Below are 14,371 nucleotides of genomic sequence, written 5' to 3'. Positions count from 1 at the left end.
TTCAACTCAGTATCCTCCGTCAGCTACCCCCCGGCACCCTCTCCGGTCCCCAGCTCTCTCCCCTCCCCCAGGCGCCTTCTGCGCTCTTGCCAATCACTTTTCTCTTTATTCCCACGATTTTGTTTGGGGGTAATACCTAGGGGGTCTGCCTCTCTCGCGCGCGCTCTCTTCCTCCCTCTCCCGCTCTCACTCTGCCTCCCTTGACTCTTTCTAAGATGGACCTACGGAGCTGTCACACCTTTGATCCCCCACCTCTGCTCTGCGTGTCCCCCTCGCACCCCCATCTCCTTCCTCCTTCTCGACTCAGCCTGGATAACGGACTCCTCCTGACCATGTCGAAACTGCCCAGAAAAGTCTCCCCGCGCTCCGGGACTCCGCAAGCCCCCGGCGTGGGGCCAGAGCCCGCTGGAGAGGAACCACCCGCCCCCGCGCCCGCACGGACCCCGCGCGGGGCCGGCCGAGACCCTCCCACCCCGGGGCCCCGGCGCGCCTGGCCCGCCCGGCCCCGCTGCCCGCGGACCGTTACTTGGCGTGCGGAGAGGCGGCCGGGCGACTCCAGCAAGAAACTTTCAGCCTGGCGGAGGCGCAGCCCCGGGGCCCCTCTCCCGCCCTCGCAGTCCCTCTGCCACCCCCGCCCCCACCCCGGAATCCTGCGCGACCCGGCGCCCAGGCCCCCCGCCCTGCCCTCGCCGGACGCTCCCGCAGCCCGGCCGGGGAGCCGGCGGGCCGGGCGCTCACCGAGCGGGAGGCGGAGGCGGAGGGAGGGCGGAGGCGGGGGCGCAGGGGGCGGCAGGGGTGGGGGTGCTGGGCCCCGGCCGGACCCCAGCGCTCGGAGCCCCCCGGCGCCCGACGCTCACTTTGCCCGGCACTTCCCCAACTCCCCACTGTCCAGTCGCCGCGCGCGCCGGGCTCCGGCGCCGGCCGCGGAGGGAGGCTCGCCCGCGAGCCCTGGGCGCCGCCACCGCCGCCGCCTCGGTTCCTTTTCCCTCTCCCCCTCCTTCTCCCCGGGTCTGGAGCCGCAGAGTGGCCCGGAAAAGTTTGGTTCGGGCCGCTTCTTACCGTTTTTCCTCCTGGGATTGGCTTGTTTGCGTCTCTTGCACCGGGGGCCATCCGCCATGATCGGCTGCTTCATTGATAAGAGCGGATCAGATGGCAGTTCGCATGGACTCGGCGCCCTGCTTCGGCAGCACGCAGGCTCGATCTAGCAACCAAACACAGCGACAATGTGGGCATCGCCCGCGCCCATTGAAACGCGCGCGGGCCGCCCAGGGGAGCCGGGCCAGGGCCCGGGCGAGCACCCATCCGCGCCCCCCAACGCCAAAGCGAAACTTCGGCGGCCCCCTCCCCGCCCCCCGCCCCCAGCCTTGGCCCCGAGGCGCTTTGTGTTTGTTACTGTTTGGTGTGTTGCACCCGCGAGGGGATCAGAGAGACAAGAATTACATCTTCAAAATGAGTCATAACTCCTGACCGTATGAGGGAATGCACACGGCGGTACAGTAAGGCTGCCTGACTCAAGGCTAGGCGGACCCTTTCCTCCGAAAAGTCCTCAGCCCGGCTCGGCAACTTGGGGTGAGGCGAAGCTTTCTTTAGCTCTCATCTTGTCTCACCACCCCCCACCCCATTCCCCAGAGGAAGCAAACAAACAAACAAACAAACAACGCGAAACAACCCCCGATGAAGCACACTCGGGCAAATTGATAATAGTAATTATAGGAAGCCCACTCGCCCCGCGTCCCATCCCCTCCCCTTTCGCAGTTTATCGAGACACTGTCTCTTCCTCCCCCCCCACACCCCCGCCCCCAAATTAGGATTTCCCGTTTCACGCCGCAATAAGAAATATAATTATAAGCCTCTTTGGACACTGTCCCTCCCCGCCCCCCCACCCCGCCGCCACCTTCTCCACTTTGACAATATTTACTTAAGTATTTCCCCCCACCTCACTCACACACATGCTCCCCCACACTGGTTCCCTTAAATAGTTGCAGTAGAAAATTGTTTTTTCCCCTCAAGAAAGGAAAGAGAAAGTCCAACCGCTACGACAATACTTTTCAGCTCTACTGAATGATCGTATCCTTTCTGGCTTCGAAACTTTTGTACCTAAAAATCGAGAGAGGCGCTGCATTTTTTCAGCTGAAACTGTCAAAACTTGGAGAAGGGGAACCTCGGAGGCAGGCAGGAGAGGAGGAGAATCCCGAAACTCGATGGAGGTTGGGAAGATGCTGTGCCTCGAGGATTAGTTTAAACAGGGGGCTATAAAAGATGTAACAGATGCAAACTGTAACACAAGGGCCATTAACCCTTTCTCTGCCGAGTACACTCGGTCCCCACGCCCCGCACCTATTGTCTCCTGTGCTAGAAGCTTTGCGAAAACCTGGAAAGTGAGTATCAGTTTCCACACATTTGCTGAGAGGGGTAAGTTGGGGGGGGGGGAGCAGAGAGAAGGGGAAGTAGATGATTTAGAAAGCACCTTGAATTTAACCTAGGCATAGTGGCAGCCTTTTAAGTTTGACACATTTTGTCATGTCTTGACTCTCCTGTGGATTTGAAATTGTTGGGAAAAATCCTGAAATACAGAAATGGACACACAAGTGTCTGGGATGAAACAGCTGGCCTGTCTGTATTCCTGCTGAGACTTACGCACGATTGCATATAAATACATGTTTAATAAAGTAAGCTGCTAGTTTTATGAGCATGTGTGTGTGAGGGACAGACAGGGCATTTGTGCTGTAAACTTTATCTTTGCCTGTTATTTCTAACTCTGGAGTTAGTAATCTTACCTTCATCATTATAGGGGGAGCATGTAAAATATGTAAGTAGGTGGGAGACACACATATTCATGTTAACCGGGATCACCCCTGTTCCTGGTAACTCCTGCTATCTCGACTTTTCAGTGCCAAAGTATGGAATGGGATATTTGAGTGTATGTATCTTCTGTCTCTATATGACTTTGCCATTGGAAATACAATTTCAAAAGTTATTCTTAATTTAAAACCCTAATGTCCTGACGGCAGTTTTCTTCCCAGCTGTAGTGAGCCCCCCCCCACCTCCACTTTGGTAAACGACTCAAGTTCCATGAGGACTTTCACTTCTTTATTTATCATCACAGAAGTGAGGTGTTACTTCACATACATACACACACAAAGAATGAAATAAAGAAATGAAACTCGCTAAGCAGACAAAAACAGGCAACTTTCTACTTAGAAAACAGCCTTCTTCGGTGGGAAAGGTTGGACTGCCATATCTAAGAGAAAGACTTGATCCCGAATTTGGTAGGTTTGTATCCATCAAGTTTTGTAATTATTAACAGGTATTTGCCAAGTTTTAATTGCTGAATACAATGAATTGGAACTAGAGTGAAAATAGAGCAAAATCTCTCCCCTCGAAGAGTTTTTATTCCAACCATACAGATCTCAATAAAACTTTTGCAAGGCTGGGTAGTAAAAGGCACCTTTGGTTACCTGAATGGACAGGTATGGGGCAAATTATTTGGGGGAGGGAAAAAAAGGGGGAGAAAAAGAAGGAGAGAGACACAGGGAGTGCGAGAAAAATCGAAGAAGTCATTCTTGGGAAAAGCTTGCCATAAAGGAGCTAAACCCACCTGAAATTCCTACCCACAGACACTCCTTCTCACTTTAGACTCACATCCCCACTTAAAAGGAGAAAATCATAAAAGGAAGGTGGGGGGGTGACCATGCCAAAAAGGAATAAAAAGAGAGAAAAGGGGGAAAAAAAAAACCTACCTGCGAAGTCTTGTTTGTAGTTTTGGCCAGAAATGGTGAGAAGAAAAAGCATGAAGAAGCCGCGAAGTGTGGGGGAGAAAAAGGTGGAAGCGAAGAAACAGCTCCCGGAGCAAACTGTACAAAACCTCGCCAAGAGTGTCTGGAGGCAGGACCGTTATTCCTGCGGAGCAGGTTAGAACTGATCTCTTTCGGCCACTCCAGGAAACACAAACCTGGGGACGGACTGACGTGTTACGCCTCTTCTAATGACATTTTTTTCTTTTTCTTTTCTGTAGGAGAGAGAGAGACCCTGAAACACGCGCCACCTATCTTTGTGGGGAGGGATAATTGAAGCGCCCTGAGCGTGAGCATCATGTGAAAACGTGATCGCCAAGTTTCTCTCTGGGAAAGGATCTGGGATAGATTATACCTTGAAGTCTCCGCAAACGCTTTAGTGGAAGAAATGAAATTCCACCTCCCTCCCTTCCTCTCTCCCTCCCTTTCGCCTCCCTCCCTCCCTCCCTCCCTCTCTTCTCCACGCCCCCCCTCCCCCCCCATCCCCCCCCCCCACCCCCGTCAAGCCTTTGGCATCATTATCCTCATCACTAAATCCTACAGAGTACAGGGCGGAAAACGGTGCACACCATTCACAGAACTGGAGAACTCTAAGGGGCGAAAGTTAAAGGGAAAGATCCCGGTTCCTCAATCCACATCGCCTCTTCTTATACAGATATCTCTAATAACCAGATTTGAGATGCACATTAAGTTGTGTGGATTTCTCAGCACGGTTTCTGGAACTAAATTTTTTGCCCTTTCTCGTATTATTATTATTATTATTTTCTTTCAAGATGCCAGAGCCAGAGGGGGAAAAATTGCTGTATGTGAGCTGCATTTTAGGGCATGTGTGTTGGGGTGTGTGTATGTGATGAATTTCTGGATTGGATCCCAATACTAAAAAGTAGTTTGGCATTTTTAAAAAGGGTCTCTAAGTAAATTAACATAGAGCGCTGAGTTGACCGATCTCTGAATCTCTCTACATCTCAAGGAGACCTCACTACAAAGTGAGGGAGTGTGTGGAGGGAGGCAGGAGGAAAAGGAGAAAGGCCATAGAGGAATTTAGCAGGGAAGGAAGAGCACGATATTAAACGGCATGTGGTCTAAGTTTTGGAGTATATATTTTTTGATATTGCAATTAAAGTAAAATTAAAAAGAAAAGACTCCACCTTTGCTCTGAAGGGATTGGTTATGTAAATATGGTAGGGATTTCCTGGAGAATACAGCTTTCTACTGTATGGTTAATTAAATAATCACTCAAAAGCTTCCAACGTGACGCTTCTGTCGTAATCCAATCAGGTTACATAGGTCCTAAACAAGAAAGATATTTTCCACATCTGGAAGTCAGCAATTTAGCAAGTACTGCACATTATTAACCAATTCAGAGCCTACTTCCCAGGGGAATTTTTTTTGAAGTTTAAGTGTTCTTAACCAATGCTCTGCTGTTTTGTTAATCAAAAAGCTGGTTTACACTGCACATAATTGGAACTAATATAGAAGTAAATAAAGACAGCCAAATTTGAGGATGCTGAGCACAGGCATTTATCGGAAAAGGAAGAAATCTCTTAGCCTCCAGTGGTTCAGGCTCAATTTCTTAAAGAACTGTGAGGCTTTTTTTTTTTTTTTAAAGAGTGAAAGTGCTTGAGGACCTCAGAGCACAAATAAACTTTCAGTCCCACAGTCTTTGCAAAGGTAAAGGTGGAGGTGTCAAGAGGACTGAAGGATAGCCGCATGCCATTTTTTTCCTGCTTTAATATTGTTAATATGTTACAGCCCCCCTGTTTTCAGTCTGATGAAATCTGAAACAAATAACACCCTGATCCAACACTACACTTTTACTCACATTAAGATAAACTGCTTTGAACTGTACTTTGAATGTGTGCCTAAAGCAAGACTTTGAATGCAAGAGTCACTGGCAATTGCACTCAAGAGGAGGGAAAAGCCACCACTTGGTTTGCCACATCCACACTCCCAGAGGTGCACAGCTTTGTATTTTGTATGTTTATTGGGGAGGGGGCAATAGCCACCCAGCATGACCACAACCAACACTTACTTTAGGATGTGAGGAAGTAAATTTTCACAGTTGATTACAGACTCACCTCTTTGCTACCTTAAGCATTTATTACAATGAGAATCATCTCCCCCGCCCCACTCATATAATTTACTTATAGAGGAGCATTGGAGACCAGCCTAAAATTTAATAATAAAAAAAGAAAATTAAAGATTTCCACCATGGGTCAGGCACATTCTCAGTTTTATGCTTTACATTTCTTTAATATTCCTATCTCTATAAATATATGATTTATCAAGTTTCTCCTCTGAGATTTACTTCTATTATTAATATCCTTTTTTTTAAATCCCCACTTTCCCCCACTTTTTTATTAAAAAAAAATCTAGTCAAGCTTTCTCTAGAAGTTTGCTTTTCAGCGTTTCCTCTTCCATTTCCAGGATAAAGGTGTTCCTGGCATGGAGTAATTCCAGGTAAGACTCCACCTGAGGACCCCAGGTAGCCATTGGAGCTTACAGCCCAGACATACACTCAGTGGTAAACCTCAGGTCAGAGGATCCAATCAAACGGCTAACAAATCACTTGTCTTTATTATGTATATTAATGTCAGGTTACTTAAGATCTGACTTTAAAAAAAAAAGTATTTCCATTAAAAACAGCTAATCATCTGATTACTCTGGGTTCAGTAATTGTTCGAGTGGCAGGAGACAGCCCCAACACTTAGCACTGGTAGTTCCGACGTGCAAGTATTTGAATTGGGGTAAAGAAAAGCAATCTTTCAGGTTCCCATCAAGGTGGATAGTTGGACGGTGGCACGCGAAGCGTCCCCACGAGGGATGAGCGCGCCGGTGGGTTGCCCTCCTCCCTTGCCTGGCACGCCCCCGACACTCCCCTCCCCATTTGACCAAGAGAGTTCCCACAACAGCAGAGGCGGTGGGATCGGAGGAAGCCGGGATATAAATATGTTCCGAACACTCCCTTAGTCCGAAGGCCAGGTCGGGGACAATGGTGATCGTGGGATCAGCGGGATGCTGGAGCGCAGGACGCAGGGAAAAGTCGAGAGAGGACTAGGAGCTACTAGCTTTCGGCTCCTCACACAGCAAAGCAAGTCCTGCAGATGAATCGCGCCTTCCCGGGCTTTCTTCCCCATTAATAATCTATTTCGAGATTAGCGCAGACCAAGGGGATTAAAACAACAGATACATGCAAATATGAAATAATATTGCAATGGACATGGACGAGAGAAGAATAATTCTTTAGGGTTTGAGTAAAACAAACTGCCTCCCTCAGAATTCCCTCCACCCAGGCAGTGTGTGAAGATGCACTTTTGTTTTCCAATTCCCTCCAGCCAGGACCTGGTGCCTGTCCCCCCCATTCACCTCTCAGTCTGTCAATTTCCTTAACTCTCACAGCCTCTCCCCTTTTCTCCCCTGCCCCCCAGCTCCCCTCGTCGGCCCAGATGCCCGAAGAGATACAATGTTTCTGCCCCTGAACACACAGGCTGTAGCAGGAATTCGAATTTGGCCATAGCTAATGATTTTTTTTCTAAAGCAAATTCTGTTTATTTTGTACCATGTGGAGAAAAAAAAAAAAAGGAACCTATTCTCTTTTTTAAACGGAATTGATCTTTCATCCAGAGGAGCTATTTCGGCCGTGCCGTTACACAGGAGGTGGGCAACTGCTTTTAGAGTTGGAAGGAAAGGGTGCTCAGGGGGACCCCTGCAATGGGGGTGTGTTGAGGGGGTGGGGGGCGGCAGGGGGCCAAGCCAAGTCAAACGGTTTCTCACGTGCGAACTCGCAATCCAATCCATTCGGAGTTGAGCCTAGGATAGGAGGGGAAAGTCTATTAAAAAAAATCAGGAGCATCCCTCTGAGAAGCCCTTTCAAACAAAATCAAAACAGGACCAGAGAATCTCAGACCGTCTCTAACATCCCTGCTGCGAGGCCCGCGGGCTCTGGAATCTCGCACGTCACCTGGCCCCAGCAGGGCGGCCAGCTGAGCGGTTCATTTTTATTTTTTTTATTTTTTGAAGTTAAGGCTGAATCTCGGCTTCAGTGCTTTTTTTGCCAGCGTCTCCATTGACAGGAACCAGCAAACTTCAGGATTCAAATAAGCGTCTTAATTTATTGATGCAAAACAGGTCTGCTGGTCGCCCCCAGTTCTGCGCGCTTTCTGTCCCCTATACCCCCTGCTTCGGTCCCTTCATTTGATCTCAGGGTAAGGCCCCCGCAGTACAGGCGGAGGAGCACGTGGAGGGGGGGTTCGGCCCCCGCCCGCCCAGGAACCCCGCGACCCCCGCCCCGCGGCCGGGTCAGCTGACCTGGCTCGCTGGCCGGCTCCCCGCCCGCCGCCTTGTTTCCGGTCCCCGGGGTCCGCTAGCTGCGCACGGAGCGGGAGCGGCCGCGGCCGGGAGGTGATGCTGGGGGCTGATTACCATGAGAAAGGCTGTGCCTGGAAAAGCCTCCTCCACGCGACTGTCAATCTCACTAAGGGGTGGGAGGGGGGACGGAAAGGGCCCTGTAGGAGTCACCAGAAAACTTGGAGTAAGTTGGATGCGACGCAGGCCCGAGGAGGTGGCTTTCGCCTCAACTTGGAAGGCTGTGGCGTTAAGGGCGCGGACGCCAGCAGCCTCGCCTGGGAATTGAAAAACCCCGAGTCCTTTCTTTCCCTTCTTTCCTCCCTCTTGCCATCCTTTCAGCCCTCCCTGCCCTTTATCCTTGTTTTCTTGAAATTCTTTCCCAATTCCATTTCCTGCATTACCCTATCTGTCTCCCTTTTGCAGTCCCTTGTTGTGTTTCTTAAGATCTCCTCTCTCGCTCGGATTCTTTTCTGCCTCCTTTTATGTGTCCAGATTTATCATTTCGTCTTGAAAACACAGTGTTTCATATGTAATTAATCTACCAGCAGGAGGTCAGGGACACCCTGACTAAAATAACTCCCTGGGTCATCGCAGAACAACTTCCCCAGGTGTCAGTGAAAAGTAAAATAATAATAGTAATAAAATAAATATAAATCTATATCTCGGTCATCATAATGGCTCCTTATCCTGAATTACCATATCAGCTCAAATTGACTTCTTTTTTTCTTAAAAGATAGAATCTTCCTGTAAGAAAAATGAATAATACTTGATATAGGGAAATTCTTTAGCTTTAAAGCAATGTGAAAAAAATTTTCTCATTTATGGTGATATTTTAGCAGTGCTTAACAGACTTTAGAAATTACAATAGGTAAAGAAACTTAAGCTGTGCTTTTTCTTTAATGACTGTTTGGAAAGTGTAAAAAAATTCTAAAGCACCCCTGCCTTTCAGGAATATTGATCAGTTCAGAGAAAAACATCATGTCCTGTATTTTGTACAGGCTAAGCAAATTCACAACTTCAGTTGTTAGGTTGTTTTCTTGGCCAGTTGCCCTATTGCCTAGCAAGTGAGTGAACATGGAGCTGTGTATGTCATGAATGTGGCTCTGGTTTTAGTTTTACTTATTTTTTTTTCTGTCTTTCATTCATTTTGAGTATGTTGTTCTCCTATTAAAATTCAGAGTTTGCACTTGTTTGCAATTTGTTTACTTTGTTGGATTTTTAAAACTTGTTAGTAGTCAATTGAACATGTATATTAAACCCTTTTTAGGCCAAGAAAAATAAAGATGCATTAGAAAGATGCCTTTTATGCTTCATAATTATTAATTGACATTTTATGATGAATAATTAATCATTTGAATAATTTTGGTATCTCTGATCTGAACACATATTTGCATATCTAATGCTTGATTTTAACTGTGTTTTTTTAAAAAAATTCATTCTCTCAGGATGAAGAAACAAAATAACATTTTAATGTAAAATTTCTCTTCAACACTTGTAAAAGTTTTTTTATTGAGTTGTACTATTCTTTCTAGATATCCATAAAACTTAACACTTTGTAAATCATTTATATAGCAATCACATACAAACATGTGACAGACTGCAATTAATTAGGAAAAACAATACCCTATGTAAAATCAAGTCACTCTCCTTCCCAAAGGAAGAGATGTGCACTAATTATGCACCATTTTTTCTTACTGGAATTTGGTTATTGAACTTTTTGGTTATGTCTATTTACATAAGTCAAAAAGTGGAAATTGAGGTAATTGATAAATCATACATGAATTCAAGATATTTAAAAATTTTTACTTAGTAACATATGGGTTGATTTGAAATTATTTTCAAATGATCAAGCAAGCCTATCTCTGATATTTTTATACCCTGTGTCAGTTGAAGTTCAAAGAAGCTATTTTGAGTACTAACCCTGCATGTTAACCTGTGTGATTACTGGCAAGCTACTAGAAATGTATATTCTTGTGGGTACACTAATAATGTCTGTTCTTCTGAGTTTTATTAAGAATTAAAGTATTGTCTGAAATGTCACTATAGTGTAACTTTATTATAATAATGAAAAGATTGACAAAATAACATGGAACATACAGATCAGTTGAAGACAATTAATTTTGACTGGTAAAAACAACCATTTCCCTTTTAGTATCATTCATCATTTTTCTGTTGAGAAATGAGTGCTGTTATTAAAGTGAAGAAATAAGATGAAAAGCATCATCGAATTTTTGGGTGGTTTACAGTTGTTTAGACCTCTTCAGAGAATGTAAAGCCACAGACATGAAGATAGTATTTTTTATTTTGTTACTTAAGGAGTTAATTTGTTGTGTTCAATATGATCATAATTTCTTTATAAATATCAGATTTCTTTTGGTGCAAATGTATGAACTTGAAGTTTTTCATGTTCTTTAGTAATGTATTGTCTTTGACTGTAAGGGTTAAATGTGTAGAAGCTCAGAAGCAGTCTTGAGTAAGACTTCTGAGAAAAAAAAGGGCAAACTTACAAATTTGGAGACCAGGAATTTGGCTGTCAGAGCACTGTTTGTTGTAAGATCATTCATAATGAACTGAGCATTTCTTTTTGGAATTGTAGTTATCCTGAGGTTTGTGCTAATTCTAAATACCTATAGTGGGGGAGAAAATCAGTTTACTAATGGAAAATGAAATTCATTAGTGTCTTAAACAAATAATAGACCAGATTTTCTTTTTGACGCATAAGCTGAAAAATCAATGTAAATGCTAAAGGGAAAAAAACTACTGTGATATTTAATCCTAATACTGACTTCTTCTTGTTTTCCTTAAGATTCTCCAAAACACTTAAAGGGTCCTTTAATTGTTTCCTTTCTCAAAGGATCCATTCCATGCTTCTTTCACATCAAAACTACCAAAAGGGCCATTTGGACATCAGCCTAGGGACTTAGAGTGACCAGTAACTTTTTCTTTTTTTCCTTTTGTAAAGGAAAATGGGACCAGAAACTATTTGCACCTACAGATTATTTAGTGACCTGGAAATAACTTCATGATGCTTTGTGATCTTCTTTAATAGTCCTTGTTCTATTAAAAGGTCAAATTATGTCTTTTTTGTTCTAATTTTGCACTGTTCTAAAAGTGATTTTTTTTTTTTTTGCAGTCATGTTTCAGGTACTTAAATACAACAACCTTACTCTGAAAAATTATTCTCTATGTGGTAATCACAACTATGAAATAATAATAGCCAAGAGAGGAACCTGCTTTTCTAGCCTACCGTTTTCTAGTTGTAGATGTGACCTAGGGGAAATCAGTGACTTTCTCTAGAATTCAAGTGTCTGATTCTTCACGGGCCTTTAAATCTGCCAGACTCATCCTTCTGGCAGATACCACAGACAGGTGACATCCAATGTCTTCTCACCTTTAGCAGATGTCCTTCTGAGCCTCTTGTGTCCATTGGCCCTGCATATTGCATTGTGACCTTTTCCAGACCTCCTAATGACTTGTTTAGTGCTCGTTTTTCCATGTGTGGCTTATTTTGCCATTTGGATCTAACACCTAGGCTCAGTTTTCCAGTTGCAGGATTGGTGCAGGTAGAATGGTCTCTCTGGTTTTGTTGTCTCTGGTTTCCCAGACAAAGTATCTTTCCTATTTCTGTCTTCTCACCAGGACCCTTGAGTTAGGGATGCTCCTGTGAACAATTTCCTGCTAGTTCACACTGGTCCTAGACCTGGCCCAAGCCCAGGACAAGTTAGTGATGAAGGCGAGATCATGATACAAGCACATCTGGGAACTGTTTTTATTTCTTATGTAATTTTAAAATTGCTTGTTGACTGAGAACTGAATCTCAAAGATTCCTTGTGTTCTTCTCAATTACAGCATATTGTAGTGGCGAAGATATGGGCTTTGAAATTAGATCAACTGGATTTGACTCCCTGCTTTGTGAGTACTAATTGTGTATTGAGTATGAGATATTAAGCCCCTGTGAACCTCATTTTTAAAATGAGCAGAAGAGGACTTAAATTTAAGCTGGCTGTGGTGAAAAAATATGACAATAAATGTACAGTGTCTGATACAGGGTAGGCATATCAATAAATAGAAATTCCCTCTCATGAATTATCTGAAAAATATATGAAGGTAAATTATAGAAAAACCAGAGTGAGTGTAGCATATATTTTAGGTGATACTTATTCATAATTTTAAATGATTTTATTGCCATTTATTTAATTATTTTAATTACTTTATGATTTTATTAGGAATTGTTTAACTGGTTCCTGCATTTTACAGAAATAGTGCTTACTGAGAACAATTGGAAAAGTAATGTGGAATTTCTCGACTTCTAGTGGAAAAGGTGGAGTGCTCATCATTCTAAGCACCATAGTTCTAACCTCTGAGATGAAAAAATGTCCTTTACCATTTGATTATGCATTTCACAGTTCTGTTTACAATTGTAAGAACAAATATTTTTCCATGTAGTTCTCCCTATATGATCTGACATGAGAGGGAACCCTCTTGTAGTTTCGTGTGGCCAAGAAATGTCAAAGATCACTCATTCAAGGTAAAAAGAAGCTCTTAGCACTATTCAAAGCTCTGTACTCACTCTGAATGCAGACTTCTCAAGTTTGAAGGAACTAGGAATGGAGTAGAAGGGAAGGAATAGTACTGAGAAAGTTTGCATCTAGTATCTTCTTCCCACCCCCTAGCTGAGTGCTGAAACATCTGCTTAAAAAAGGAAAAAAAGAAGTAAGACTACATATATATATATATATGGCATTGTCTAAAGACATTGCTTCACTCTGCTGCCTGCAAATTCAGGAGTAGGGTTGTGTCAGCAGGCCCTGGCAGGATCTATTGTGTATGTGACTTTTCTACCCTATGCCCTAGAAAGGAGAGTGTCAGGGGAGGACTGGGCTGTGGACACAGGGAGCATATTGTTCCAATGGTTCTGCTACAGTGCAAAGCAGGCTTCTTTTTTTTCCTCTTTGGAAATAACTTTGCTACACAGGCAAAAAAAAAATCTATTCCTATTAGGTTTTTCCTTGGCCATTGTGGAACCATAAGTATGGCTCCTGTGGCAAGGGGATAATTTTTCTGGACTGAGGGAAGCTGGCTTACCTATTGTTCTTGGCACATGGCTAGCACCCTTCTAGACAAGAGGGACAGAACAAAGCTGAAAGTTCACAGAAAAGACTAGGCCTTTTAAAACAAGGACAGAAAGTTAAAACCTTGTTCTTCTAAAGTTTAGTTGATGTATCTGCTGTGCATTTGAAATTTCATTTAAAAAAATCTGCATGATCTTGAGTTATATTACTTCCCTGGTGGCTCAGACAGTAAAGTGTTTGCCTACAATGCGGGAGACCCAGCTTTGATCCCTGGGTCAGGAAGATCCCCTGGAGAAGGAAATGGCAACGTACTCCAGTAGTCTTGCCTGGAAAATCCCATGGATGGAGAAGCGTGGTAGGCTACAGTCCATGGGGTTGCAAAGAGTTGGACACAACTGAGTCACTTCACTTTCACTTTCACCATCATTTAGCCTGTATATGAGATATTGAAAAATTATTTACAATAATTTGCTATGGTTCATTCTGTAGAGATGATCTCTACTGAAGTTTTGCTTCTATTGGTAAGGATTCTTGTGTAGTTGTGTAGTTCAAGGCTAGGTGAAATATGCTTGCAAATGTCATTTGAAATCACATGGACTTTGAATTTAGGGGCAAAGTAATGCTTTTTTTTTTTTTTTTACAGTATTAAAGCAAAGTACCGTCATTTGGAAATTTTTAAACCATTGGTTTGTTTGGGATCTCTAAATAGTAATTTATTTGACAAAGTAAGGTGATCTCTCACCAATGTATCTTTCCCAATCCCTTGGAATAGTGCCTATTATATAGGAAATATTTGTTGCTGCTTGTGCCATTCATTAAGAAGCTTTAAAGGGATGTAAACTGATCTCCCTGGTGGCTCAGCAGTAATGAATCTGACTGCAATATAGGAGATGCATGATACTCAAGATCGATCCCTGGGTTGGGAAGATCCCCTGGAGCGGGGCATGGCAACCCACTCCAGTATTCTAGTCTGGAGAATCCATGGACAGAGAAGCCTGATGTGCTATAGTCCATAGGGTCACTAAGAGTCGACAGGACTGAGCAAGCACGCACAAGCTGATCTATTTTACACTTGTAAAGAACGAAGAATGAGGATTGTGGGAATTCCCTGACAGTCCAGTAGTTAGTACTCTGAGCTTTCACTGCTGAGGGGAAGGT

General features: G+C 44.3%; 1 protein-coding gene across 2 annotated transcripts in view; it reads right to left on the bottom strand.

Moving 5' to 3' along the window:
• The window catches only part of ZEB2 (zinc finger E-box binding homeobox 2), a 132,802-nt gene extending 128,799 nt beyond the window's left edge, over nucleotides 1-4,003 (bottom strand). Inside the window, exons 1-2 of one of the 2 annotated variants that reach the window (XM_068969509.1) lie at nucleotides 3,741-4,003; nucleotides 1,060-1,201 (exon numbers count right to left, since the gene is read on the bottom strand). In XM_068969509.1, the coding sequence (XP_068825610.1) occupies nucleotides 1,060-1,132 (73 nt within the window). In that variant the 5' untranslated portion in view covers nucleotides 1,133-1,201; nucleotides 3,741-4,003. Of the gene's footprint in view, nucleotides 1-1,059; nucleotides 1,237-3,740 lie in introns of those variants that run through there. The other variant, XM_068969510.1, reaches the window with a different exon arrangement.
• Nucleotides 4,004-14,371: the final 10,368 nt, after the last annotated feature.

The sequence above is a fragment of the Capricornis sumatraensis genome, chromosome 3 (genome assembly GCF_032405125.1).
Source record: "Capricornis sumatraensis isolate serow.1 chromosome 3, serow.2, whole genome shotgun sequence".
NCBI classification, from domain to species: Eukaryota; Metazoa; Chordata; class Mammalia; order Artiodactyla; family Bovidae; genus Capricornis; species Capricornis sumatraensis.
Note: the sequence above shows the minus strand (reverse complement) of the source record. Positions and strands in the feature narration are given on the sequence as shown.